Source organism: Malus domestica, chromosome 09 (assembly GCF_042453785.1).
Source record: "Malus domestica chromosome 09, GDT2T_hap1".
Taxonomy (NCBI): domain Eukaryota; kingdom Viridiplantae; phylum Streptophyta; class Magnoliopsida; order Rosales; family Rosaceae; genus Malus; species Malus domestica.
The window spans coordinates 34,264,844-34,291,711 of NC_091669.1; the positions used below are offsets into that span (position 1 = coordinate 34,264,844).

Here is a 26,868-nt window from a genome sequence, read left to right on the forward strand (position 1 = left end):
AGTACTATAAGTACTTTGATATGACATAACATTGAGTTTTAAATGGACAGACGGAAGTTAGATTTACAAACCATTCATGTTAGAATCTAAAGGATATCTTATTTAAGTTCTAAAGTCTAAATATTTTCTATTTCCATTAGTGTAGATAATATTGTTTATTCAAAAAATCCAAATAACCCACGTGTTTTAACTAGCGCCCAAAGTTTAAGGGTTTGTATTAAAGAGAAGTAAAGAACTTGTGAAAAGGAGGTCGAAAGTCCGAAATAACCCTAGACATAAGTCATGTGCTAGGCATATGACTTATATTGGATGAAAAACTTAACGGAGTTAAGGTAAGATGATAAATTAATGATTTCGAAAAGTTGATACGACAATTGCTTAGTGACAAATTAAAAAAAAATGTAAAATTTCACATAACATTTCTAAAAGTTTTCCATTAAGATTACAGTGTGATAACAAAGTAGAATAAACAAGTATGATCTAACATCTAATTTTTTGTGATTGGCTTATTAATTGATTTGCCCTACAAAACTGTCATTTAGTCTAATTTTACCGAAAAAAACTTGTGCACAGCACAACTTGCCACTAGATAATACTGAGTAGCAATATTATCCACTCAAAGCTTGCCACGTTATGAGTTTTTAAGTATAATTTTCACCTTTTCTTTTATATTCAAATTTATCGGTCGTGTCATATCAAATTCATTATCCTAAGGAGTTCTTAACATGTGACATAATGGCAACCTAGTTCGTTAACGGGTCATGTAGTTTCGTCTTGGATTAACGAGTCATGCAAAAATTTGTCATGCCTAATGCCTAAATTTGGTAAAACATCAGGTTCTTAGTAATGACCCAATAATGATTCGACTCATTAATAAATTCTTAATAGGTGACTCAATAACAACCTGACTTGTTAATAAGTTTAAGGCTAGAGTAGCTCAAATGCCCAGGAATATGATCATATTTGTGAGAATTTTAGAAATTACTTTATTGTGTCTGTTCATCTGTCATCTTGCTTGCGGTCAGAAATCATTTTGAATTTCTTTATTTAAAATTGAATATAAACAATACCTGACAAAAAATAAAAATAATCGTACGATAAACAGGAAATTTGGAAAAATAACCACAATTTGGACCTTATATAGAATTATAGCTACCTTTTTAAATTGATGATAATTATAACCAAAAGTTGACATAAAAATACTAATATACCCTTAAAATTACCAAAGTGCAAAATTAAAATATGCAAACCACAGTAGATGGATTCAACAGATTCCACGTATTCCACTTCCCTTTCAATTGGATTTGAAGTCAGAGCCTTTGAACACAAAATTCCTAAATCCTTTCAGCTATCACATTTCAAGCTCTTTTAGTTCTTCTTCAGTCCTTATATGAATCCAGTTGACGATTGAGAGCGGAGATGTCTAATTCAATGGTTTTGGTCTTCTGTTTTTTCTTTTTCTACTTCCCATTCTTTTACTTATGTCTTCCAAAACTTAACAACGTTCTGGACAAAAAAATTGTTAGAAGTGGGTCTTTTTATCGGCTTTCTTCCAAGTTTATGATGGAATAAATCAAAATTAACAAATTCTAATTGTTTCATCAGATTTCAAGATGGAAAATAGTTTGGGGATTCACAAATGGTGCCAAAAGGAATAAGGTTGAACCCAAATCAGCAATCTAGGGACTAGGAATTTTGAAGCCCCTCTGGATTGTTTTCAAATCTTTTTTTATCTTGAAGGTCGATTTTTTTTCCCGGTTAAGAGTAGCAAATGAGGAAGGTTTTAGCCATTAGGGGTATTTTAGTACTCTTATATCAACTTTTGGTTATAATTATTATATATTTAACATTGTGGCTATAATTCTATATAGGATCTAAATTCTGATTATTTTTCCAAATATTTCACGATAAACAGACACGATGAGTGATCCTCGTAAAAAGAATCCAAAGAGGATCCTTGTCCAAATGCCAACAAACGAATAGAAAAAGATACAGTTTAGTCCACTCTAATTTTTATTTATGTTTTAGGATGAATACCTCTCTCTTTCTCCGAACCAAGAAGAAATAAAGGAGTGAAAATTGCAAGAAATGGCGAGTGGAAAAGGTGGACGCAGGGTGCTGTTACTATGTGGGGACTACATGGAAGACTACGAGGCCATGGTCCCATTCCAAGCCCTGCAGGCCTACGGAGTCACCGTCGACGCCGTCTGTCCTGCCAAGAAAGCCGGCGACATCTGCCCCACCGCCGTTGAACAATACTCTCCTGCTCACCAGGTGATCAGCTGAACTCAACTACCTCTGCAAACTTTTAAATTCATACACTCAAGTTTTGGTTTAGCCATTTTACATACTTCGATTAGTTGACTGAATCAATTTTTAGGATTGCTAATCTGTTTTACCGATTAATTATATTAGTAATCAAAACTTGAATCATCAATGTAATTAAATAGATGATCAATCTAGATAGGGCTTCCCTTTCTACACCCAAGTTCCAGTGCCCCATTCCCGTAGTTTATATGAGTTTAGTGGAGATTATAGGAAAAGAAAAACTGGATAAAGCTCCTCATCTCTCATGATCTTCTAGATTCATGATTCATGTCTTACAAGGACAAGTTTTATACTTTGTAATTGACTAACAATCAATCAGAAGGTGGTTATAATAGTTATAACTAAATGATTGGATGGTACTTCACTTGAATTTTTCTACTCTTACAATGTGCCCTTTCGAAGTTTGGGATCAGTTTTCGGCACTAGAAATCAGTTGCTAATCAATATTTAAGAGTGCCCTCATTGATTGGAGATACTCTAACAATGGACAAGCTTGGTTTTTTTTTGAATCATGATCTGTGTTTCATTTGTACTGTATGCATATTCAAATATTGAGAGCTATGTTCATGTGTTTTAATCCGTTTTGTTTTTGTTATTTGTATTTTTTCCGCTTACAGACTTTTTCTGAATCACGGGGTCACAATTTCACGCTCAATGCAACATTTGACGACGTTGAATTTGAGAAATATGATGGATTAGTAATACCAGGAGGACGAGCTCCTGAATATCTTGCTATGGATGCATCGGTTGTGGAATTGGTGAGAAAATTTTCGGACTCCAGAAAGCCAATTGCTGCTATTTGCCATGGTCCGTTGGTCCTAGCAGCTGCAGACTCAGTTAGAGGGCGCAAGTGTACAGCGTACCCAACTCTGGGACCTGTACTTGCTGCTGCAGGTGCATACTGGGTAAAACCTGAGACCATGTCGGGGTGTGCTGCTGATGGGAATTTAATTACTGGAGCTACATTTGAAGGTCATGCTGAGTACATTGGGCTTTTCATAAAGGCACTAGGGGGTAACGTAACTGGTTCAGATAGGAGGATCCTGTTCCTCTGTGGAGTAAGTGTTCATTTCCTTTACAATGCAATGAGAAGTATAACATAGTGATTCCCATAAGTATATATAAGATATTTATAATCTCTATACTGTAGAAACCCAGCATATACAAATATGTATAAGGGTGAAAATGGTCTATGCGCCCATGAACCCTTCTTCGTGAACAGGTGAATAGTTTATACACTTGGAACACAATACACGCAATGCAATTGTTAAGAATTTTTGTTTGTCCACTGTAGATGCATGAATTGGAATTATAATAATAAACTTAAAATCAAAAGAATTAATGAAGTTCGTCCCTTCGAATAAATCACTCTGAAATTTTCTTCCTTGATTTTCTGTTCACTGTTTAATTCTTCTATCTGTTCACCCAACTAAATCTCAAAAACACCAAAGATTTCTCATATGTTAATTTATTAGTTTGCTCTCTAAAGTCCCAACACTGTCCCAAATCGATAAATTAGTTATTGTCAAATTTCATTCAACCTAAATTAAGAATCAAACTAGAACTTTATGTTCCCTTTAAAACCTAAGACCTTGAAGCTTACCTAAACTCGTTTCTCTACACTGCCAAATGTTAACAGTACAAGATGAAAAGCAGTAAATGTTGTGCTAGGACAGCACCAAACCCGTTGGAACCAACTCAAGCTAACCCACAGATAATATATCAAATGAAAATGCAAGAACAAAATATAAAAGACACCAAGATTTTAACGAGGTTCCTCAACAGTCAGTGTAACTGGAGTACGTCATTGGAGCAGTAGGAGCTCATCCAATAATCCACTATCAACCAAATGGGAGTTTACAAAGTGTTGGCAATCTCACAACCCAAATAACCCAATACACCCAATAGCTCACACACACCACAGAAACAAATAGAGAAAGAAATATAATGAATAATTTCTTCTCTATACATGTAGCTCAAAGCTATTATAACAATAACTATGATGGATGATTGCTAACCAAAAAGAAGAGCACCTTCTTCTTCTTTTCTGCTCTCAGTTTTCTGCTCTCTGCAGCTCTCTTTGCTCTCTCAAAGATGGACTACAAAACAGAAAATGGTGCACACTTCCTCTATCATTCTCACTTCCGTATCCTCACTTCATCAATACAAAAGCACCTAATAAAAAATTCAAAAACATCATCATGACCATCAATTTTTCTTTTCAACAAACATAATCATGATGCCTCCTCATCATGATGTCTTTCACCTTTTTTTATTTTGGTTTGTTTATTAGCCGAAAGTTGTTTTGTTTTGTTGTCCACTTGGCCACAATTCAACAATCTCCACCTTGGCCAAGTTCCGAAAAACGCCATGATAAGCCAACCAACACAATTAACACACAACATCACTCCCAAACACTAGCAAGAGAACAACTCATGCCGAGCCAAATGCTCCAAAACTCCTACTGCTCAACGCCTTCTTTATATAGGCAAAATGTGAGCCAAGTTCAAGCAATGAACAAACTTGGCTACACCAACAACCTTAGTCAACATATCAGCGGGGTTGTCTTTAGTTGGAATCTTCTGGAGAATGATTTCCCCTTCACCAACAATTTCACGAACAAAGTGATAACGCACATCTATGTGCTTGGTCCTCGCATGATGAACCTGATACTTAGCCAAATAAATGGCACTCTGACTATCACAATGTACCTCCACCTGCTTCTGATCAACCCCCAAATCTCTAATCAGCCCATGTATCCAAATGACCTCCTTTATAGCTTCAGCAACTGCCATATATTCAGCATCTGTAGTAGACAAGGCAACAGACGACTGCAAAATGGACCTCCAACAAACTGGTCCTTTAGCCATAGTAAACACATAGCCTGTAGTAGACTTCATTCCATCCAGATCACCTGCATAATCTGAATCAACATAACCAACTACAAAATGACCAATACCAGAGTCATCTCTCTCAAAGCATAAACCAACATCTCGAGTACCATGGAGATACCTCAATATCCACTTAGCTGCTTGCCAATGCTCTTTACCTGGATTATGCATATATCGACTCACCATGCCAACTGCATGAGCAATATCCGGTCTAGAGCATACCATTGCATACATCAAACTACCAACCAAATTTGCATATGGTATATTTTTCATTTGCAGCTTCTCTTTATCAGTTTTAGGACACTGTAAAGAACTCAATTTAAAATGAGGAGCCAAAGGGGTACTAACTGGTTTGGTTGAATCATGAACTCCAAATTTCTGAATCAACTTTTCAAGATATTGTCTTTGATTCAAACTGACCAAACCCTTCTCTCTATCTCTAGTGATCTCCATGCCAAGGATCTTCTTCGCTTCACCAAGATCCTTCATCTCAAACTCATTCTTCATTTGCTTCTTCAAATTTTCAATCTCTTCAACATTCTTTGAGGCAATCAACATATCATCAACATATATCAACAAATAAATGAAAGACCCATCTTGCAACTTCTTGAAGTACACACAATGATCATATTGACTTCTACAATAATTTTGGCCTCTCATAAATTTATCAAATCTCAAATACCATTGCCTTGGATATTGCTTCAAGCCATAAAGTGATTTTTTCAATTTGCAAAACAAATTCTCCTTCCCTTTCACTATATACCCATCCGGTTGACACATATAAATCTCTTCATTCAAATCACCATGTAGGAAAGCCGTCTTCACATCAAGTTGCACAAGCTCAAGATCATATTGTGCAACAAGAGCTAACATAATACGAATTGAGGAGTGTTTCACAACCGGAGAAAATATTTCATTGTAGTCAATGCCCTCCTTTTGTGCATACCCTTTAGCAACTAATCTTGCTTTGAATCTCACATTGCTTTTCTCATCAGCATCTTCCTTCTTGGCATACACCCATTTGCAACCGATAGCTTTCTTGCCCTTAGGCAATTTAGCTAACTCCCAAGTCTTGTTCTTCAAGAGAGAATTCATCTCATCACCCATGGCATTGCACCACCTCTCCTTTTCTTCACTCTCAATAGCTTCCTCAAAATTGGATGGAATCTCATAAGTGATAATAGGAAGAGCAAAAGAAACATAGTCACTATACCGAGCTGGCTTGGTAATTTGTCTCTTTCCTCTGTTCTTGGCAATAGACTCTTGAGGTGAAACTTCCTCTTCAACTTGAATAGAATCTTCAAGTTCAACTTCTTCAACATCCTCATGGTCTCCAACTTCTTCACTTGTAGTGGCTTCGACATCAGCGGAAATAGGATTTGAAGTATTAGAGGCAACTTTCTCAAGCTCCACCTGTTGGACATCTTTCACATTCTTCTCAGAGACTTTGTACATACTTTCTTCATCAAATGTCACATCTCTGCTGATTACAAGTTTTTTCATCTCTGGGCACCACAACCTGTAACCTTTGACACCACTACTAAAACCAAGAAAGATAGCCTTTTTGGCTCTAGGATCAAGTTTATTTTCAGTTACATGAAAATAAGCAGGTGAACCAAAAATACGGATATAGTCATAATCAGAAGAAGGTTTTCCAGTCCATACCTTCATTGGTGTCTTACCCTGAACAGCAGCTGAGGGTAACCAGTTGATGATGTGACATGCATAATTAACTGCCTCTACCCAAAATGACTTGGTTAAACCCGACTGAGACAACATACATCTAACCTTCTCAAGCAAGGTTCGATTCAATCTTTCTGCAACTCCATTTTGTTGTGGAGTTCCCCGAACACTGAAATGTCTCACAATTCCTTCCTCTTTGCAAACTTTAAAGAAAGGATCGGATGTGTATTCACCACCATTATCCGATCTCAAAATCTTAATCTTTCTCCCAGTCTGGTTCTCAACCATTTTCTTCCAACTCAAGAAAATGCTCAATACCTCACTTTTGTGCTTCATAGTGTAAACCCAAGACCTTCTTGAATAATCATCAACAAAGGTCACGAACCAATGTCTACCACTCAAAGAGGGAGTCTTTGTAGGACCCCAAACATCCGAATGCACATAATCAAGAATGCCCTTCGTCTGATGTACAGCAGTACCAAATTTCACTCTAGTTTGCTTCCCCAAGACACAATGCTCACAGAAATCAAGCTTACAAGTCGTGGCACCTTTTAGAAGACCTTGTTTCACAAGCCCTTGTAGAGCTTTCTCACCGGCATGGCCTAGTCTCATATGCCACAATCTAGTAGTATCTGAATCAGATGTGCCCATATTTTCAGAGACTACAGATGCTTCACCTGTCACAGTGCTTCCCTGTAATAAATACAAATGGCCACATCTAGGAGCTTTCATCACAACAAGTGCACCATAAGTAACTTTCAATGTCTGTCCATCTGAATGAAACCTGAAACCCTTGGATTCCAAAGTACCCAAAGAAATAAGATTTTTCTTCAAATTCGGTACATACCGAACACCTGTCAACTCTTTAACCATGCCATCATGCAACTTCAAACGAACTGTACCAATCCCTTTTGTTGTGCAAGGATTGTCATCTCCCATGAACACAACGCCACCATCAAACTCTTTCAAGCTTGAAAACCAATCCTTGTGAGGAGTCATATGATGAGTACAACCCGTATCCAACACCCACTTAGTAGCACAATCAAATGATGAGGAAGTGGTTAAAGTAAAATCAGAAAAATCTGTTTCAACCTCAGTAACATTAGCTTCAGAACTTTCTTTTCCTTTGGTCTTCAATTTGGGACAATCTTTCTTCCAATGGCCCTTATTACGACAAAAGGCACATTCATCCCTTTCCAAAGGTTTTCTACCTTTAGAGTTTCCTCTAGGTCGAGACTGTGATTTTTTCCTGCTAGAAGATGACCTCCTCTCCGATGATCTACCTCTAACAAATAAAGCTTCAGAGGTACTATCATGATTTTTATCTCTATGCCTCATTTCATAATTCATCAAGGCATTTGACACATCTTCAAATTTCACAGTTTCTTTACCATGCATAATAGTGGTAACAAAATACTCATAAGAGTCCGGCAAGGAATTCAACAATATTAAGGCCTTATCTTCATCCTTAATATCCTCATCTAAATTTAACAAGTCGGCAATCAACTTATTAAAAACATCAAGATATCTAATCATTTTTGTACCTTCTTTGTATTGGAAGCAGTAGAGTTTTTTCTTCAAGTGTAGCTGGTTCTCTGCACTCTTCGTCATATACTTGTCTTCCAATTTTTGCCACAACACACTTGCTACCGTCTCCCGCATCACAAAATACTTCTGAGTTTTTGCAAGGCACAACTGAATTGAAGAGCAAGTCCACAAATTTAATTTCTCCCATTCTGGCTTCGACATAACTTCCGGCTTCTCTCCCAAAGCGGCAAGTAGATCTTGTTGAGCCAACACATCTTTGACCTCACATTGCCACATCCCGAAGTTGTTTGTGCCATCAAACTTTTCCACTTCGAACTTTGCATTTTGCACCGTAGTTCTTGCAAACCCGGAGCTGCTTCCAAAAGGATTTTCATCTTGCCCGTCTGACATCTTTGGCAACTAGACAGTACCCAAGAGCAACCAGTGCTCTGATACCAATTGTTGTGCTAAGACAGCACCAAACCCGTTGGAACCAACTCAAGCTAACCCACAGATAATATATCAAATGAAAATGCAAGAACAAAATATAAAAGACACCAAGATTTTAACAAGGTTCCTCAACAGTCAGTGTAACTGGAGTAGGTCCTTGGAGCAGTAGGAGCTCACCCAATAATCCACTATCAACCAAATGGGAGTTTACAAAGTGTTGGCAATCTCACAACCCAAATAACCCAATAGCTCTCACACACCACAGAAACAAATAGAGAAAGAAATATAATGAATAATTTCTTCTCTATACATGTAGCTCAAAGCTATTATAACAATAACTATGATGGATGATTGCTAGCCAAAAAGAAGAGCACCTTCTTCTTCTTTTCTGCTCTCAGTTTTCTGCTCTCTGCAGCTCTCTTTGCTCTCTCAAAGATGGACTACAAAACAGAAAATGGTGCACACTTCCTCTATCATTCTCACTTCCGTATCCTCACTTCATCAATACAAAAGCACCTAATAAAAAATTCAAAAACATCATCATGACCATCAATTTTTCTTTTCAACAAACATAATCATGATGCCTCCTCATCATGATGTCTTTCACCTTTTTTTATTTTGGTTTGTTTATTAGTCGAAAGTTGTTTTGTTTTGTTGTCCACTTGGCCACTTGGCCACAATTCAACAGTAAATCCCTCCGTATAAGTGTTGTTATCTGGCAGGTTTGTTGGTTATGCTATCCCACGTCAAAATACTTCTTGTACATCTTGTACTGGAGCAAATTTGTTGTTGAACAACAGTGATACGATGATCAATTAATAAAAGATTGGCTGCTATGTTTGGTCCAGTGCAAATCAAGTAACCTGTTGACAAAAATTTGAATGGGTCTTGTCATATATGTTTGTGAGCTAAGTTTTATCTGCATATGATTTTAGTCTATGCTCAAAATGTTTATGTCTCACAGTTACTAAGCATCATTCACTTTCTCTACCTCAAAATTTCTAGGACTTCATGGAAGATTATGAGATAGGCGTGCCTTTTCAAGCCCTTCAAGCCCTGGGGTGCCATGTTGATGCAGTTTGTCCGAAGAAGAAAGCTGGTGATATCTGTGCAACTGCTGTCCATGATTTTGAAGGTGATCAAACCTACAGTGAGAAGCTGGGCCATAATTTCACTTTAACAGCTGACTTTGATGCACTTGATATCTCAAGCTACGATGCTCTTGTAATCCCTGGAGGCCGAGCTCCAGAATATTTAGCTTTGGATGAGAAAGTTATTGCAATAGTGAAGCAGATTGTGGATGCTAATAAACCAGTCGCATCCATCTGCCATGGACAGCAGATTTTAGCTGCTGCTGGTGTTCTGCAGGTAAGACTATTAACGTAGTTATTTAAAAGCTGTTTTCAACTTAGTACCTTTCTTTTTAATCTCCTATGCCAGACTACACATCAGGAAAAGCTAAATCAAACCCTCTGTCACAATGCCTCGTACCAGAAAAAGCTAGATCCTATAAAAAAATTATAAGGTTATTTTGGGTATTAAAGTACACAAGATGGAAAAGCAATATCCTATACTAACATCTGAAAACAGAACATAATCAGATTTGAATTAGACAAAGAACTTAAGCCTGGGTAAAAGAATGTTATTGTACTATAAGCTGTAAAATAAAATGTTCGTATAAACGTTTGCTGAATTAACAACATTTAACATCCCATTTAGGTTTAGGGTGTGCTTAAGGAACATGACTAGAGGTAAGGCTGTTATAACTGTTGCAACCACCGTGAAGTTCTAGTCTGTTTGTAATTGCTTCTAATTCTTGTGAATGGTAGTCAACTGACTTTTTGCACTTTAGGAACATTTCACAATGTCCTAATGGTTTTAAACTTGCTACATTTGTAGGGAAAAAAATGTACTGCATACCCAGCAGTGAAGCTTAATGTGGTTTTGGCGGGAGCAACATGGCTGGAACCTGATCCCATACATCGTTGCTTCACTGATGGAAATTTGGTTACCGGAGCAGCTTGGCCAGGCCACCCAGAGTTCATTTCTCAACTGATGGCATTGCTTGATGTTCGAGTATCATTCTAGTTGCTTCTTACCAGGTCAGAAGCTTGCTTGTCGTATGTGTAATTCAATAAAGAAAACGGCATGTATGTTAAGGTGACTTGTGTTTTGATGGGAGACCAAGTGATACTCTAATTTTGAACTGTATATGCCATGTTCTATGCAAGTTTTGGTTGCGGATGAAACTCGGTATTGTTAATAATATAGTTGGTATTGGAAGGGCGAACTGACATCGATAGAAGACATCGCCAAAACCTAAATCCAGGGCTAACTTTAACTTTGCAGGGGCAGGTGGCCCTCTACCACGTGGTGGAGAGGAGTGACGCCCTTGTATAACGACGTGGATTCGAACCCCGTCAGTGGTACACTAATTTATAACTTAACGACAATATCGCTCAACTCAAAAAAAAAAAAAAAAACTTTGCAAGGAAATGTGATCTGCCCAGCAAAATTAAACAGCGGATTTCACATGCATGAAAGCTTGAGTAGGAAAACGAGATATGTAAAACCATTCTCACCTCTTTGCATTTTCATTGAGAGAGAGAGAGACAGAGAGAGATTGAGAGAGGAAATGCTGGAAACGGGGCTTCTAAAATGGGACTTTTCGGTCTTTTCATTCCATAAAATGTTCTATATTAGCTAAGACCATCTCCAACTCGTCACTTAGTATTGTGGTTTAGTGGTATCCATCTTCATTTGAAAATGAGAGGTTTTACATTCGATCATTGTCAAAGAGGAATTTTCCCAGTGTGAGGCTTAGCTCACTCCCTCACCCTTAGATAATATCGTTTGCTAAGAAAAAAAAAAATCTATTCCCAAAAAAAAAAAAAAAAAAAAAAACTTCTCTAACCGAATATTCAATTCCAAGGTGGAGAGTTATAGTAGTTAAAACTAAATAGTATCATTATGATTGCTATTACTCTTTTAATTTTCATAATAAAATAATATAATTTTTTGCATACTGGGTGGAGAAGAAGGGTAATACATATTTAATGTCAAATTGAAATGTCATCCTCAAAATTAATTTGACAATTCTTTTCGAGATGCTCTAAGCAGCTTAAGCTTTTTTTTTTTTTTTTTTTTTTTTTGGCACTGAGTCTTTGAAATCGTTCTACAACAACTAATTTTAACTTGTACTTTTCACAACCATATGAGATGTTTTTTTCGTTGGATTGACAATATGTAATGCCACGAACAAAACCATAATTGATAACACAACACAAGCAGCCGTTTTGTAACCATTTCGTTTAGTCTTTATCTTTCATATTTTTTGCTATATATAGAGGAAAATATGAGAGAAATTAGATATGAAGAAAGGTAGAGGTAATTTGTTCGCCATTGTACTTTGTTACAAATTTAGTAGTATTATTCCCATTCATCAGTTATGACATATCATTTGTTTCCTAATACAAATAATGCAAAAGTAAATAGATTCAACGTTGAAATTATTTTAGCTAGAAAAAGATGGAAAATTTTCATCTTTCTCAAAACACGAGGGACTTTGCACAGAAGCAAGTTGAGCTAATTTTCATACTTCCAATTAATTTTATGATGTAATTTCAACTTTAAAAAAAAAAAAAAAAACAAGCATTGCAATGCCAATCCAAAAAAGAATTGGAATCAAATGTTAGTTCTAATTTCAGAATTTTGGATCATTGGAATTTATCAAAAATTTCAGAGTCAGTTTTATTTTAGAATTTTCAAAACATAATTTGAATCTCTTACATTTTGCTAGACTTTTAAGATTTTTCAATTTTTATGTATCCACCATTCAATTTTTTTTTTTATAATTCTTGGACATTTAATATATAATAGTATAATTAAATATAAAAAATAACATATCTAAACATATTAATAAACAAAATAAATTTCAATCGAGTAGATAGATACATTTTAATTGTTAGCTAAATCTTTCGAAATTTTTTTAAATAAAAAAAGTTGGGGCTCGGGGATTTTTTGGTCCGGGCCGGAATTTTCAATCCAACTTGCACCCTATCAAAAACAAAAAACAATGGGAAATTGCCACGATAACCAAAGGACAACGTGGTCTTGTCATAGATCTCCGTCCAGAAGTTTCCAAGAACGCTTCGGTCTGCGCCTGCCGAAGGCATGGGATATTTGGGTTTCATTATCCACTTTCACAATTTAGTCCACCCAGCTTCACCTCTCTCTCTCCCTCTCTCTGAAAAACCAAGAAAAAGAGAAAATAAATGGCGAAGGGGCGCAGAGTGCTGATGGTATTGGGTGACTACGTCGAAGACTATGAGGCGATGGTCCCCTTTCAAGCTTTGCAGGCATTCGGAGTCTCCGTCGACGCCGTCTGTCCTGCCAAGAAGTCCGGTGATATCTGCCGCACTGCCATTCATGAACTTTCTCCTGCTCACCAGGTGACCTCACCTCTCTGCTTTTCATAGTCAATTAGTCATACTATACTCTCAATTCCCGATTGGTCCCTTTCTACTTTGTAATCAAAGCACGATCAATTAGATAAAAGATTTTATTGTATTGTTTCTCTTTTGATACAACTTGTATGGGGAGGAGGGACCGAACTCGGGACCTCGGGGGCAATGGTTGAAAGTTATGAACCAACTGAGCTACAAGTTGCTTGCTTTAGATAGAATGATTACTTAACTTGAATTTGTAAAACCCAAACAAGGTATTTGCCCCAAAGATTGGAATGGTTACAACTCTCACATTAATTTGGTTTGGTAGAGTTTGTCAACCAATGAACTGTAGCCCTAATTTATAGACAAGAGGGGGAAAGTTTATTATTCAGTAGATTCACTCTGTCAGTTTGACAAATTTCAAGATGTAGCATTTATATTAGGTCGCATAATTTCTGATACCGAATTTATTTGGCGTGGTAGAAATCAAATGCAAACATCTACCCAGTTGAGATTGTGGAATTCTCACAAACAACTTGATGCTAGTTTGTGTGGAAGGGAACAAAAGCCAGGAGGTTTATTAGAGTGTTTACTCACTCGTTATGAGCTCCTTAACTGACCTGTAAATAGGTCGTGTTCAGGGGACAGATAGCCTGAACAAACTCTTGGCGCGATCACTTGCTACACTTGTACCTAGGTTTTCTGAATCATGATATGCTTTTCACTTGTACTGTCTGCACAATTACAAATCTCAAAAGCTAAATGTATTTCTATACCCTTTGTTTTAATATGCTTTTTGGGGGTAAATGTGTTTTTGCTCTTGGTTGCAGACTTATTCTGAATCACGGGGTCACAATTTTACACTCAATGCTTCATTTGATGACATTGAGTTTAACAAGTATGATGGATTAATAATACCAGGAGGACGGGCACCTGAATATCTTGCTTTGGATGCGTCAGTTGTAGAATTGGTGAAACAATTTGCTGACTGTGGAAAGCCAATTGCCTCTATTTGCCACGGGCAACTGATCCTAGCAGCGGCAGGCTCAGTTAAAGGTTGGAAGTGTACAGCATTCCCTCCTGTCAAACCAGTACTCGTTGCTGCAGGTGCTTACTGGGTGGAGCCTGAGACCATGTCCGCTTGTGTTGTTGATGGTAATATAATTACCGGGGCCACGTATGATGCCCATCCTGAGTTCATTAGGCTATTTGTTAAGGCATTGGGAGGAATCATAACTGGTTCAGATAGGAGGATCCTTTTTCTCTGTGGAGTAAGTTCTATTTTCATTTGAAATGCAATGAGAAATATAAGTTTGTGATTACATATAAATATATAAGAACGTGAAATTGACTTTACAGTATTTATGTTTTGATGTACTTTGTTTATGACAAATGTTATGGTGAAGTCAAATCTTAAGCTGAAACAAAATAATTTATGAACATGAATAGGTGGAATGGTGTATGTTCTCTTGAAAGTGTGAAACTGATTAATTTCTTTGTTTGTGCATATGCATGAATGGGAATAACGATAAACTTAAAATATGATAACCATCCCTTGACAATTTATTTCGAAAAAGAAAGGGGAGAAACCTGGGTAGGCTTTACCACATTGTCCACAATTTTCGTGTCGGTTTCATCAAGCATTGCTATGTGTGTAATGTATGCAGCGTTGCCTGTTGCCTGTATGCTTCAGTGCTCTGCCTATTTGGGTTGTGCTTCGCATTAGACCACTAGTGTTTTCCAGGTCAATGTGTGAATTGTGAAAGTAAAACCAAACATGTATACCAACCACTTTTCAGGTCATTTGCATGAGTTATGGATATGGAACATGTTAGGTAGTGAAGTCAATGGCTTATGAACTTAAATAACTCCTTTTACTTTAGTTAAGAGACTACTCTAGAATTTCAAAGTTCAGTTATTTTGAATGCATAACTTAGAGAATCTTCTCCCTTGCTTATTTCTGTACTGTTGAATTCTTTTTCATCCCCTCTTCATCACTGAAATCCCAGACTTGTCCCATATCCCGAGACAATAATTGGCTCTCCAAATTCCAGACACGACCCCTTGTAAATTTGTTGCTGTCAAATGTCATACAACCAAATTTCTTGAAACCAGTCCGTTAGTTATCCTTTTAAAACAAATCTTTCACTTTCAGAGCCTACCTAAACTTTTCCACTTACAATGCCAAAAGTTAGAATGCAACAAAACATACGTTAGCCCACCATGTATGCTTTAATAGGCTGGTTTTCTAACCTCTCCTGCATCAAATTATTTGTTTTACTTGTTTTTCGGAATCAAACTTACTGATTGTTTAACAGTGATAAGATGGCAGTAAATCAAGATTGACTCCTTTGCATTTGCGTTTTGAAAAGAAATTAAAGGGGTTTGTCATTTTTTTATGAGCTAATTCTTATGTATGTATTGTTCTAGGCAATGATCAAAATGTTAGCTTTCTCAGTTACTAATCACTTTCTCTCTTCAATATTTGTAGGACTTTATGGAGGATTATGAGGTAACTGTGCCCTTTCAGTCCCTTCAAGCTCTTGGATGCCATGTTGATGCAGTTTGCCCGAAGAAGAAAGCTGGTGACATCTGTGCAACTGCTGTCCATGATTTTGAAGGCGACCAAACCTACAGTGAGAAACCGGGCCATAATTTTACTTTAACAGCTGATTTTGAAGCTCTAGATGTCTCAAGTTATGATGCGCTTGTAATCCCTGGAGGTCGAGCTCCTGAATATTTGGCATTGGATGAGAAAGTTATTGCATTAGTGAAGCAAATTGCTGAAGCCAGGAAACCAGTTGCGTCCATCTGCCATGGGCAGCAGATTTTAGCTGCTGCTGGTGTTCTGCAGGTATGGTTACTGACATAATCATTTAAGAGCAATTCCCAATTCGTACCTCTCTTCCTTTCAGCAAGGTGCCTTTTTCCTTAAGTTTGATCCAAATTTCATTTTAGTTCATATTTTTTTAAGTTTTTCAATCAAATTCGATTATTTCCTTATCTGATTAAATCATGTGCGGCTGTCAACCATAGTAATGTTTTTGTTACAACTTTCACGGATATTCGGTCAATCCTTATGATCCAACCAAAGGAGTTCCTCCAATAATTTGGTTCAACTGGAAACAAAGTGAAGCTATAATCCCTGTTTAGGTAGCTTTATTATTTTATTGCTTCTGCGGCTCATTTTAATATGGGATATGGGTTTTCGGGGATGAGTTCCTGGCTGTTTTATTGGGATCAGTCCCATTACTGAATACGAAAGCAATAACATAAGTTTCACAAACAATGACACAAAATTCTTTAAGAATCCAAAATCAATTTTAAGCATATTAAAATTGTAAATTTTGAAATTTCAAATTAAAAAGTAGATATACAAATACAGTGTATATTTCTGTATATTTCTGTGTTTAGCTTAGCCTTTTCCTTTTTCTGAAAGATAAAAGTTTAAGTTCTAGTCTCCTGTTAGATATGTCAATGCTCAATGAAAAAGAAAAAGTAGATGTTCTGTACTTGTGGTCGTGTACATTTACAACAACAACAACAACAACAAAGCCTTTTCCCACTAAGTGGGGTCGTGTACATTTACATTGTAGAAAAATGTAAAAGGTAACGGAAACTATGTATGCCCAAAACAGATTAGAGTTCAGATCTCTAGATCAGTAACTTAAAAGATGTTCATGAACTGTACCCAAAGTGGGCCTTGAGGCGGCAGCAAAACACCATAGGTTTAGTTTAGCAAAACAAATTATCTGGGAATATATTTTTTTGCTTTAGCATCGATTTGAATTCTGGAACCTATTATCTGCCTAGTTCATCCTGAATGAATGTTTGTTCTGACTTCTGATGGATGTGCCGATGTGATTAAGCTAGAAAGCTTTGTGTTTTTGTTTTTTGTTTGTGAGGTAACTGTGCCCTTTCAATCACTTTTTGGGCACGTTGTAAGTGTTTATAAATGGCTACGTTTCAGGGAAAGAAATGTACTGCATACCCTGCGGTGAAGCTTAATGTGGTTCTTTCGGGAGGCACATGGCTGGAACCTGATCCAATAGATCGTTGCTTCACGGATGGAAATTTGGTTACTGGAGCAGCGTGGCCAGGCCACCCAGAGTTCATTTCTCAGTTGATGACATTGCTTGATGTTCAAGTATCATTCTAGCTCCATTTACCAGGTCAACCGCTTGCGTGAGTTATGTTTAACTATTATTCTGAAATAATAAGAGGTGTATGCTATGTTCGACCAGCGAAAGGCGACATGTATGTTATGTCTAAGTTGATGTCTGTATCTACGAGGGCGTACTCTTTCTTTGATCTATATATGCCGTATTTCCATGTAACTTCTTTCCTTCGATGGTTGCACATCTAACCGTGAAAAAAGCTCAGCCGCTCCATCTTTTGTTCCTATCGTCAAGCATATATATGTGTGTGTATATGTATAGAATGTTCTCTAACACAGTTAACCTCACTTTGGCCGATTGCCTGGTATCCCCAAGTGCGGTTAGCCGAATCATAGAAAACGTCGATATGTACGTACATGTGTGGGTGTATTATGGTCGAAGTCTCTGGAAGTACTGACTGGAGTGGACTGGACATGCAAAGAAAATTGGCATTGTTGTAACCCCAAATGGCCAATCTGTCGTTTGTGTGGACCACAGATTGCGGAAGGAAATCCAGAGCCCTGACATCGACCAATCACTATGCTTTTAGCATGACCTATATTATACTTTCTCTCTTTCAACTATGATTTCTCGACAACTAGCTTGGAAGCATTGAGCTCCAAGCACCAACAACAAAGTTTTCTGTAAGACGTCGAATTTAATGGTCGGAAAAGAGTGAAGATGCTCCGATGAGCGTGACGTGTTCTGCTACTTGTTGCTCAATCTACGATGTGTTTAGTAAGCAAGCAAAGCAGTGGCAGCTCAAGTGTATATACCATATACGAGTTTCCATCTCTTCTTCAATCATCCTCCATTACCCCTTTACAGCCTCAGAGTTGAATCCACCGAATTCGCTTGTATTTCTCTCTGGAAAAGAAAAACCAAGCAAGAAAAGTAAGAAACTAAGAAACGGGGAATGGAAAAGGAGAGCGGAGGAGGGTTGTGTTGCTGTGCGGCGACTGCATGGAAGAGTATGAGGTGGTGGTCCGGTTTCAAGCATTGCAGGCGTTTGGAGTGTCCGTAGACGCGGTCTGCCCTGGCAAGAAATCTGGTGACATCTGCCCCACCGCCATTCATCAACATTCTACTTCTCAGTTTCTCACCAGGTCAATCAACCACCTCTGTTCTGCAGTCTTTACTTCTATTAAGACCTAGTTTGAGAGTGAGGTGCTTAAAAAAAAAGCACCCATGAAAAAAATCTGTGAGGGTTTTAGGTGTTTGGTAAACTGAAAAAAAATGGCTTATTTTGGAAGCTGTTGTGAGAATAAGCTGAAATCAAAGGAAAAAGCTGAAGCTGCTATTTGCAGCTTTGGAAAACTGGTTTTTTTTCAAAGTACACGGAGCTACAATGCTTCTTTAATGAAAAGACCCACTATTAGAGTGTTTTTTTTCCAAAAGCACTTTTACAAAAAAGTTTACCAAACACTCTGTTGATTTATTTCACAGCCGCTTATTCTCATAGCACAGCCGCTTATTCTCACACCAGTTTTTTTTCAAAGCACAGCAATATCAAACCAGCCCTAATTCATTTATTTGGAAGAAAGAAACTGAGTGCTAGTTTTCCCGCTCTTTTAGGAAAACAATTAGCAAAAATTACTATGTATTTTTGCAATTTCACACTGAATGCAACATTTGATGACACAGATTTTAAATACTACGATGGACTAGTAATATCAGGAGGGCGATCTCCTGAGTATCTTGCTGTGGATGCATACGTTGTAGAATTGGTGAGAAAGTTTTCCGACTCCAAAAAGCCAATTGCTGCTACTTGTCATGGCAGCTGCAGCCTCGATTAGAGGGCGGAAGTGCACAGGGTTTCCGCCTGTGAGACCTGTATTGGTTGCTACTGGGGCTCACTGGGTAGAACCCGAGGTCATGTCGTCTGTTGTTGACGGTGATATAGTTTCTGGGGTTACGTATGAAGGTAATCCCAAGTTCATTAGGCTTTTTGTGAAGGTACTAGGAGGCAATATAACTGGTTCGGATAGAAGGATCCTGTTTCTCTGTGGGGTAAGTTGTGCTTTCATTTGTTAATCTTCAACGTCCTAAGTTAAAACCGTAACATTATGCTTCACGTTATTTGTATGTAGAACTTCGGGGAAACCAGTTGCATCCCTATGCCATGGGCCGCAGATTTTAGCTGCAGCTGGTGTTTCTGCAGGTATGGTTATTGGCATAAGCTTTTGTTTAAGAAGCTGTTTATGCCAACTTTGCACTATCGCCCGTGTAATCATTCTTGAGCTTAATATTTTTCCTAGATATTACTACCAGTCTTAATTATTCTTAATTATTGTAGTAATTGTCTTGGAGAAATATATTATGAGCTTAGAGATGAGGACAAAACCGAGAGGAGTTGTTCAATAAGAATATAGACTAATCGTCAGCAAAACTTCTCACAAACTTTCTGTGAAACACTAATTGCTTGACTAATCGTCAGCACTAACCAGTGGGGTTGGCAGTTGACGGACGACGACTGTCTAGTTAGACGAGGAGTCTCTCAAGTTTGACTGGCTATCTATCTTTAAGTCTCAGCCGGCAAAGAGTCCTTGATTCTTTCACCGAAAGAGGTCCCTTCATCAACTTTCTTGGCTAAGTGGAGTGTTCTATGATCAGATATTCCAGGTTACATTCAAAATTTGGCATTCAGATGGCTAAACTACTTTTACGATACATTTTGATACCGAGTTGGCTAAGCTATGTTTTCACAAATATAGTTGAGGCTGTCGAACCTGGGGCAGATGGCCCAGAACTTCATGCTAATCTGCATAACCTTGTCTTTAGGTTATAGAACCCAAGGCAGAGAGTGTTCCTTCCTCGGCAAGTCACTTGTTATAGGAATCAACAGCGCATTTCACCACACTACCACATTCAAAGGTATTCGCCCAACTATGCTCGGTAGGAAACTGGCACGCCCGCATCAGCAATCAAGCCATCGAAGGACGTAGATAACTCTTAATTGATAGTCCTGCTCGCCACGTAAATTATGTAATTTTTAGGACTAACAAAAGCAATTTCCCCATAAGCAACTAGACTTTTGTTTCCTAAAATTTGATAAAAATTTCTGTTTCTTTTGATTAGTGGTTAATGTAGTATCGTCTGTTATGCTAGAAAAGTCTACTCTTTAGCATCAGAGGTTGGACCATCCTACTAATGAAGTATTGTCTGTTATGGTAAAGAAGTCTCAAATAAGTCCTGTAGTAGATAAACAATGTAATTTTTTTTTTTCTGATTTTATCAATGGGAAGATGTCTAGACTAGCTTTTCCTACTTAATCTACTAGATGTTTAGTACCATTTGAAGGGATTCATATTGATATTTGGGGTCCGCCAGTAAAATCCATCCAAGGGTTTAGGTATTATGTAAGCTGTGTGGATGATTGTACCAAGTTTGTATGGATCTTTCCCTTATGCAATAAATCAGATGTTTTTGGAATATTTGTGAAGTTTTATACTTTCATATCAGTTCAGTTTGGTACTCTTATTAAGTGTTTACAATCAGATGGTAGAGGTGAATTTGTTAGTAATCATTTTGAACAATTTTGGCCTCAAGGGAAGTGTATCATACGATTTCTTGTTTATACACTCCATAACAAAATGAATTTGTTGAAAGAAAGAATAGACATATAGTAGAGACAGCTATCACACTATTGTCAGAGACAAGGTTATCTCTAGGTTTATGGTTTTTCATGCTTGTGCTCATGTTATATATCTCATTAATAGAAAGCCTTGTAGATCCTTACAAATGGACTCTCCTTTTTTTTGTTTTATAGAAGAAACCTCCATCATTAGGTCACTGGAAGGTATTTGGTTCTGCAGTCTATCCCTTTTTCAGACTTTACAACAGCAACAAACTTCAGCCTAGATCAGCTTTATCTATATTATTTTGGCTATGCAGTGCAGTGGGGTACAAGGGTGTAATCTGTTATCATTTGCAAACCAAAAATTTGTTATTGTCAAGGCATGTAGTTCGTGATGAGACCTTGTTCCCTGCCAAACTTCAAACAATAGACTGGTTCCTCCTTTGATTGTGACATTGCCTCAAGTGTTTCAGCAAGATACAAGTACTCCAGTGATGTCATCCAGCCCAGAAGTAGCTTTATCATTATCTTTGAGATCATTAACAAAGGAACCTGAAAATTCAAATGCTCATTCAAGTGCTACTCCTCCACAACCTCCTTTGTTACCTGTCCTTGATCCAAGTCATCTTCAGGTAATTTTACCTATTGATTCTTTGTCTTCTAGTATTGTGGAATCTTCTCATAATCATGTTATGCAAACAAGGTTGAAGACTGGGTCTATTTATAGGCAAGATTGTTCTGCTTATTTGACTGCATCTTCCTTGCCTAATAATTTTTTTATTGAACCTTCAGAATTATAATCTCTATTTATTACTGACAATGATATCGGTTATTCTGGTTATACATTCTTGACTAATATCACTGATGTGGAGGAACCGAAGACCTTTAGGGCTGCCTAGTTCCTTTGTGGCAACAAGAAATGAAGGAAGAGTTTGATGCTCTAAAAACTCAAGGAACTTGGGTTCTGGTTCCACCTCATGTTGATAGATCAGTTGTAGGAAGTAAATGAGTTTATAAAATAAAGAGAAACTCTGATGGTACAGTTGCTAGGTATAAAACAAGAATGGTAGCTTAGGGTTTTACACAGGAGCAAGGAATTGATTACTCATAAATGGTCTCTCAAACAATTAAACATTAAGAATGCCTTTCTTCATGGAGATTTGCAGAAGGAAGTTTATATGCATTAACCTCAAGGTTTTGTGGATCCTACTGATTCATCATATGATTGTAGATTAGTCAAGTCCTTATATGGTCTAAAGCAGGCCCTTAGAGCATGGCATTCCAAGTTTACAAGAGTACTACCTTCTCTGGGATTCAAAGTTTCCTCTTCTGATGCTAGCTTGTTTGTCAAATTAACATGATGGGGTCAATATGATCTTGTTATTGTATGTGGGTGATATAATCATTAGAGGTTCTGATGCTAATTAGGTTCAATCAATCATTGGTAAACTTGGTGAACTTATTAATTTTAAGGACATGGGTGTTCTTACCTATTTTCATGGGCTTCAAATTAGTATCAATACAATGGAGACTTGTTTGTTAATCAATCTAAGTATACCAAAAAGTTAATTAAAAAGGCAGGTATTGAAAATTGCAAGCCTGCACCAACTCCATCCAAACCTCATTCTCAAATTTGCATCACAGAAGGCATTCCATTGGCTGATCCTACCTTATATAGGAGTCTAATAGGTGCACTTCAGTATCTTACATTTACTAGACCTGATATATCACATGCTGTCAATGTTGTGTCAATATAAGAGTCAACCTACATGGTCTCATTTTTTTCACGGTGAAAAGAATTCTCAGATGCCTTCAAGGTTCTTTACATTGTGGCTTGAGATATAAGCTGTTTCTAGTACTACTCTCTCAACATATGTTGATTCAGACTGGGCTGCACATATAAACACTAGAAGGTCTATAACAGGATATGTTGTATTTTAGGCTCCAATCCTGTCTCATGGCAATCCAAAAAGCAGTCTTCAGTTTCAAGGAGCTCTACTGAAGCCGAGTAGAAGGCATTAACTCATTGTGTAGCTGATGTGTGTTGGTTAAGGAATATCTTGAGAGATTTACATGTAATTGTTCCTTCTCCTCCTCTGTTACATTGTGATAATTTGTCTACTCTTGCTCTCAGTACAAATCTTGTATTTCACTCTCGGATTAAGCACCTCGATATTGACTATCACTTTGTCAGAGAGAAGGTTCAAAAGGGGATCTTTTGGTTCAATACATACCTACAAAGGAGCAACTGGCAGATTTGTTCACGAAGGGCTACAAAATTCTGATTTTATTAGACATTGCTGCAATCTTAACCTTGGGTACCCACGTTAAGATTGAGGGGAGTAATAACAGATAGGTTGCCACTAGTCACTTGTATGCTGGTTGCTTAACATGTAAGCTGAATGTTAGCTCAGTTGTTAAACTAAGATTGGCAAGCTATAGATTTTGTGTAAAATAGTTTAGGTGGTTAATGAAAAGTTTTAAGTTCTGCAATTCTCTTTTCTTCTTCTTCAAGAACTCAACTAAGCTATTTCATTTCTTGTTTCAGAAAACCGTAGATTTCAATATACTTAATAAGCTAGAGGAATATATACTAGTAGCTCTCCACGAAACGCATATTCTCGACACTCTTAATATGCTATCTTCTCCACTTCATTTTATGAACCCTTCCATGTAAATAATATAGCTTTTATAGTTACAAACATGAATAACAAACAAACGTGCTTTACATGACAACCAAGTGTGAACATAAAACAGAAATTTCTGAAGCTAAGTATCTTCAAAACTTCATAGTAACGAAGAGAAACACATTAAATATTAAAGCCCGAAACACCAAAGAAAGTAGAAATCGAAGAAAACCTTCAAACCTTTATGTACAAGCGTTGCAAGATTGTACTCCTTTCCCAAATAGTTTAGCATTTAACGACCTGAAAGTTGAGAAATAGATGCAGTGGCATTCGATGTGGAGGAACTAGTAGAGGTTGATGTGTCTCCCCGGACTTTCGTATCAGAATTGATAAATACCGGCCTAGTAAGCGACCTATTTTCCAAAGACCTTGTGCCTGTGAGTAAAACAACGACTTCAGACATTGTTGGCCTCAGAGCAGCTTATGATTGAGTGCACATCAGAGCAATCTGTATGATTTTTTTCATATCTTCTGGTTTATGATCATTTGGGTCCAGGGTTGCATCGACCAACTCCAAGTGCAAACCATTCTCATACAGTTTCCATGCCTAGCCAGGGATGTAAATTGTGAAAAAACAAAAGGTACAAAAGTTATACAAATGTAAGCATTACAGGATCCATTTCATAATCTCGATGGAATCTGAGAGAAGAAATAATGTAGAATTTGGAAGTTACCTTTTCAAGTAGAAATTCACCCATAGCATCGGATTTAAGTTCACTGCTCTTTTGACCACTTATGATTTCAAGGACAACCACGCCATAGCTATAGGTATCCGCCTTTTTGGACAACTGGCCATGAATTGCATATTCTGGTGCCGTGTATCCCCTGTCACACAAGATGGAATTGTTAGTTGCTCTAGTGTACCGGCCCTATGTAGTAGATTCATAACACTTCTGTTTATGGACAGAAAACGTGAGTAGGTTAAAAGACCGTTATCAATATCGGTGTTCATTGCAGAAGAATCCCGAATTAGCCTAGTGCCAAAGGCGGCAAAATGAGGTTCAGTGATCCCAAACCCTGCAGGGTTCGATGCTTGGTGGGAAGTGACGTAACTTACAATGTTCCTGCAAATCTGGTACTGAGATGAGTCTGATCATCTGGTAAAAGCCTTGCAAGCCCAAAATCTGAAATTCTTGGCTGGAAACTATCATCCAAAAGGATGTTGCTGGTTTTTATATCTCTATGTATGATGCACACATGAAATTCCTCATGTAAATAGGCGAGACCCCTGGCTGTGCCGATGATTCTGTCAGTTCGTTGTTTCCATTTGAGAGAGCCTTTCTTGGACCTATTTCCCGTAAAGAATTATATCTTTAAATGAACAGCGTAAAATAAAATTCATATATGTTCAGAGTAAATATGTGTATGCATATCTATACATGCATTTACGTAACTATCATATATTTAAACCTAGCTGGGCTAAAAGGCCTAAAATTACCAAATAGGAATCTGTCTAGGCTGCTGTTTGCCATGTATTCATATATGAGAAGTAAGTCTGGTCCTTTGCTACAACATCCAAGAAGACGAATAAGATTCCGGTGATGAACATTGCTTATAAGCTTGACTTCGTTTAGGAAATTTGCCTTTGCCCTGTCAGATTGAAGTACTACTAGTTTTTTCACTGCAACTATTTTCCCATTGTTTAGAGTTCCCTGTCAAAAGATTAGGTAACATTAAGATTAGGTTTTTCGAAGTGTAATTAGAGAATACTCTTTGGAAAACATTCATGCAGAATCAAGGACTAACATTACGATTTTCCCTTTTTATGAAAACTTTATGCATGTTTGTATGCGAGGAGATATAACTGTCTTTAGACTATATACTGGACTGGGCATAGTAGCTGTATTATTTGAAGATTTTCCGAGGTCTTTAGCAGAAGATAAACATCGTACAGCTCTTCGCTAAGTATGAAAACAATCTGGTTCGGTATAGCTTACTCCAATGTAAACTAGTACACCTCCACTAGACCGTGCCAAACCAGACGACTAGACGACTAGTCATTATTAATTTCACAAACACAAATATTGACTAAGTTGATATAGGAGCATAATCATGTAGCTGAATTCTGTACTTTGTTATTTATTTTACCTTGTAAACGTCTCCGAAACCTCCTTCTCCTAGTTTGTTTTCTTGACTAAATTTTTTTGTTGCGGACTTCGTATCTTTATATTTGTAATTCACTGGTCCTTGCAACTCCGTTGCTCCCAATATGTCATCTCTATGATCCGCAGCGGACTTTCTTGAGAGTTTAAAATAGAGAAGAATTCCAACAATGAGAAGAAGAATAAGACCTCCACCTCCAACTGCCACTCCAATTATTATGCCTTTGTTTCTTGAATTACCTCCTACAAGTATTGTTTGCATTATCGAGTTTGTTCGATTAAGGAATGAGCGCGGACATGTCATTTGGGGAACAAATTTGACAACCCTAGTAATATTGAAATACATATAGAAAGGGTGTTCTTACCGCCTTTTAAGAAGTGTGCGATGTTCGTAGTCTGGTTATCTGAGAAGGAAGAAGTACTAGGGTACCGCATGAAACAACCTGCGTCAACTGCCCTACCATCGGTATCTGGAAGGCAGCTCTGTAGGTTGTTGTATGCCACATTCAAGCAATCTTGGCAACCGATCTTGCTAATTGTCTCGGCACATTGTGCCACACCGTAGACGGTTGCATTTCCATTACCTCCACTACTAACAACTTCGTTCTTAGTTGCTGCAAAGAAACCGTTGATTTTGGGTGTTGCAAGCCGAAGATCAACTAGCAGTGACCCAGCAGCTGCAGTGAATGTAGTGACCTGTGATGCAGTTATATTTCCACAAAGCCCTACATTACCTGGAAGGGTAGTCTGGTCATAGAACCCAGCGCTCTCGTACCTAAACCAAAGCATGTATCAAACTTAAAAAAATCAAAATTTTTATTTTTACTACATATTTGTACCATTATTTGTATTCCATCTCTATTAGAGAAATGATACAAATGATGCCACAAATATATGGTTCTAAAAAATAATTTGTTTCCATACCAAACAATTGTATAGTCAACATATAAACATTACAACATAGTATCGTTCCTCCTAGACACCATGGTTCAAAAAAATGGTGATCACCCACCATTCG

At 37.5% G+C, this 26,868-nt stretch overlaps 2 protein-coding genes, 1 long non-coding RNA gene and 2 pseudogenes across 3 annotated transcripts; 4 read left to right on the plus strand and 1 right to left on the minus strand.

The window, feature by feature from the left end:
- The first annotated feature begins 1,867 nt into the window (after nt 1-1,867).
- LOC103444254 (protein DJ-1 homolog D-like) lies at nt 1,868-11,128 on the plus strand. Its single transcript, XM_029108660.2, has 4 exons — nt 1,868-2,274; nt 2,946-3,386; nt 9,885-10,247; nt 10,779-11,128. Exons 1-4 carry the CDS (start codon nt 2,089-2,091, stop codon nt 10,965-10,967), a joined length of 1,179 nt encoding a protein of 392 aa, XP_028964493.2. The 5' UTR covers nt 1,868-2,088; the 3' UTR covers nt 10,968-11,128.
- Nucleotides 11,129-12,969: 1,841 nt separating this feature from the next.
- LOC103444255 (protein DJ-1 homolog D-like) lies at nt 12,970-17,664 on the plus strand. The gene is made up of 4 exons (XM_008383181.4): nt 12,970-13,330; nt 14,158-14,598; nt 15,819-16,181; nt 17,298-17,664. The coding sequence occupies exons 1-4, from the start codon at nt 13,154-13,156 to the stop codon at nt 17,484-17,486; spliced, it is 1,170 nt and encodes a 389-aa protein (XP_008381403.3). The 5' UTR covers nt 12,970-13,153; the 3' UTR covers nt 17,487-17,664.
- A 509-nt stretch (nt 17,665-18,173) lies between these two features.
- The window catches only part of LOC108174010 (protein DJ-1 homolog D-like), a 49,767-nt pseudogene continuing 41,072 nt past the window's right edge, over nt 18,174-26,868 (plus strand).
- LOC139187975 (uncharacterized) lies at nt 19,971-20,561 on the plus strand. Its single transcript, XR_011571019.1, has 2 exons — nt 19,971-20,106; nt 20,266-20,561. It is a non-coding gene; the product is annotated as an uncharacterized lncRNA (long non-coding RNA).
- On the minus strand, nt 23,736-26,662 carry LOC139187973 (cold-responsive protein kinase 1-like; annotated as a pseudogene).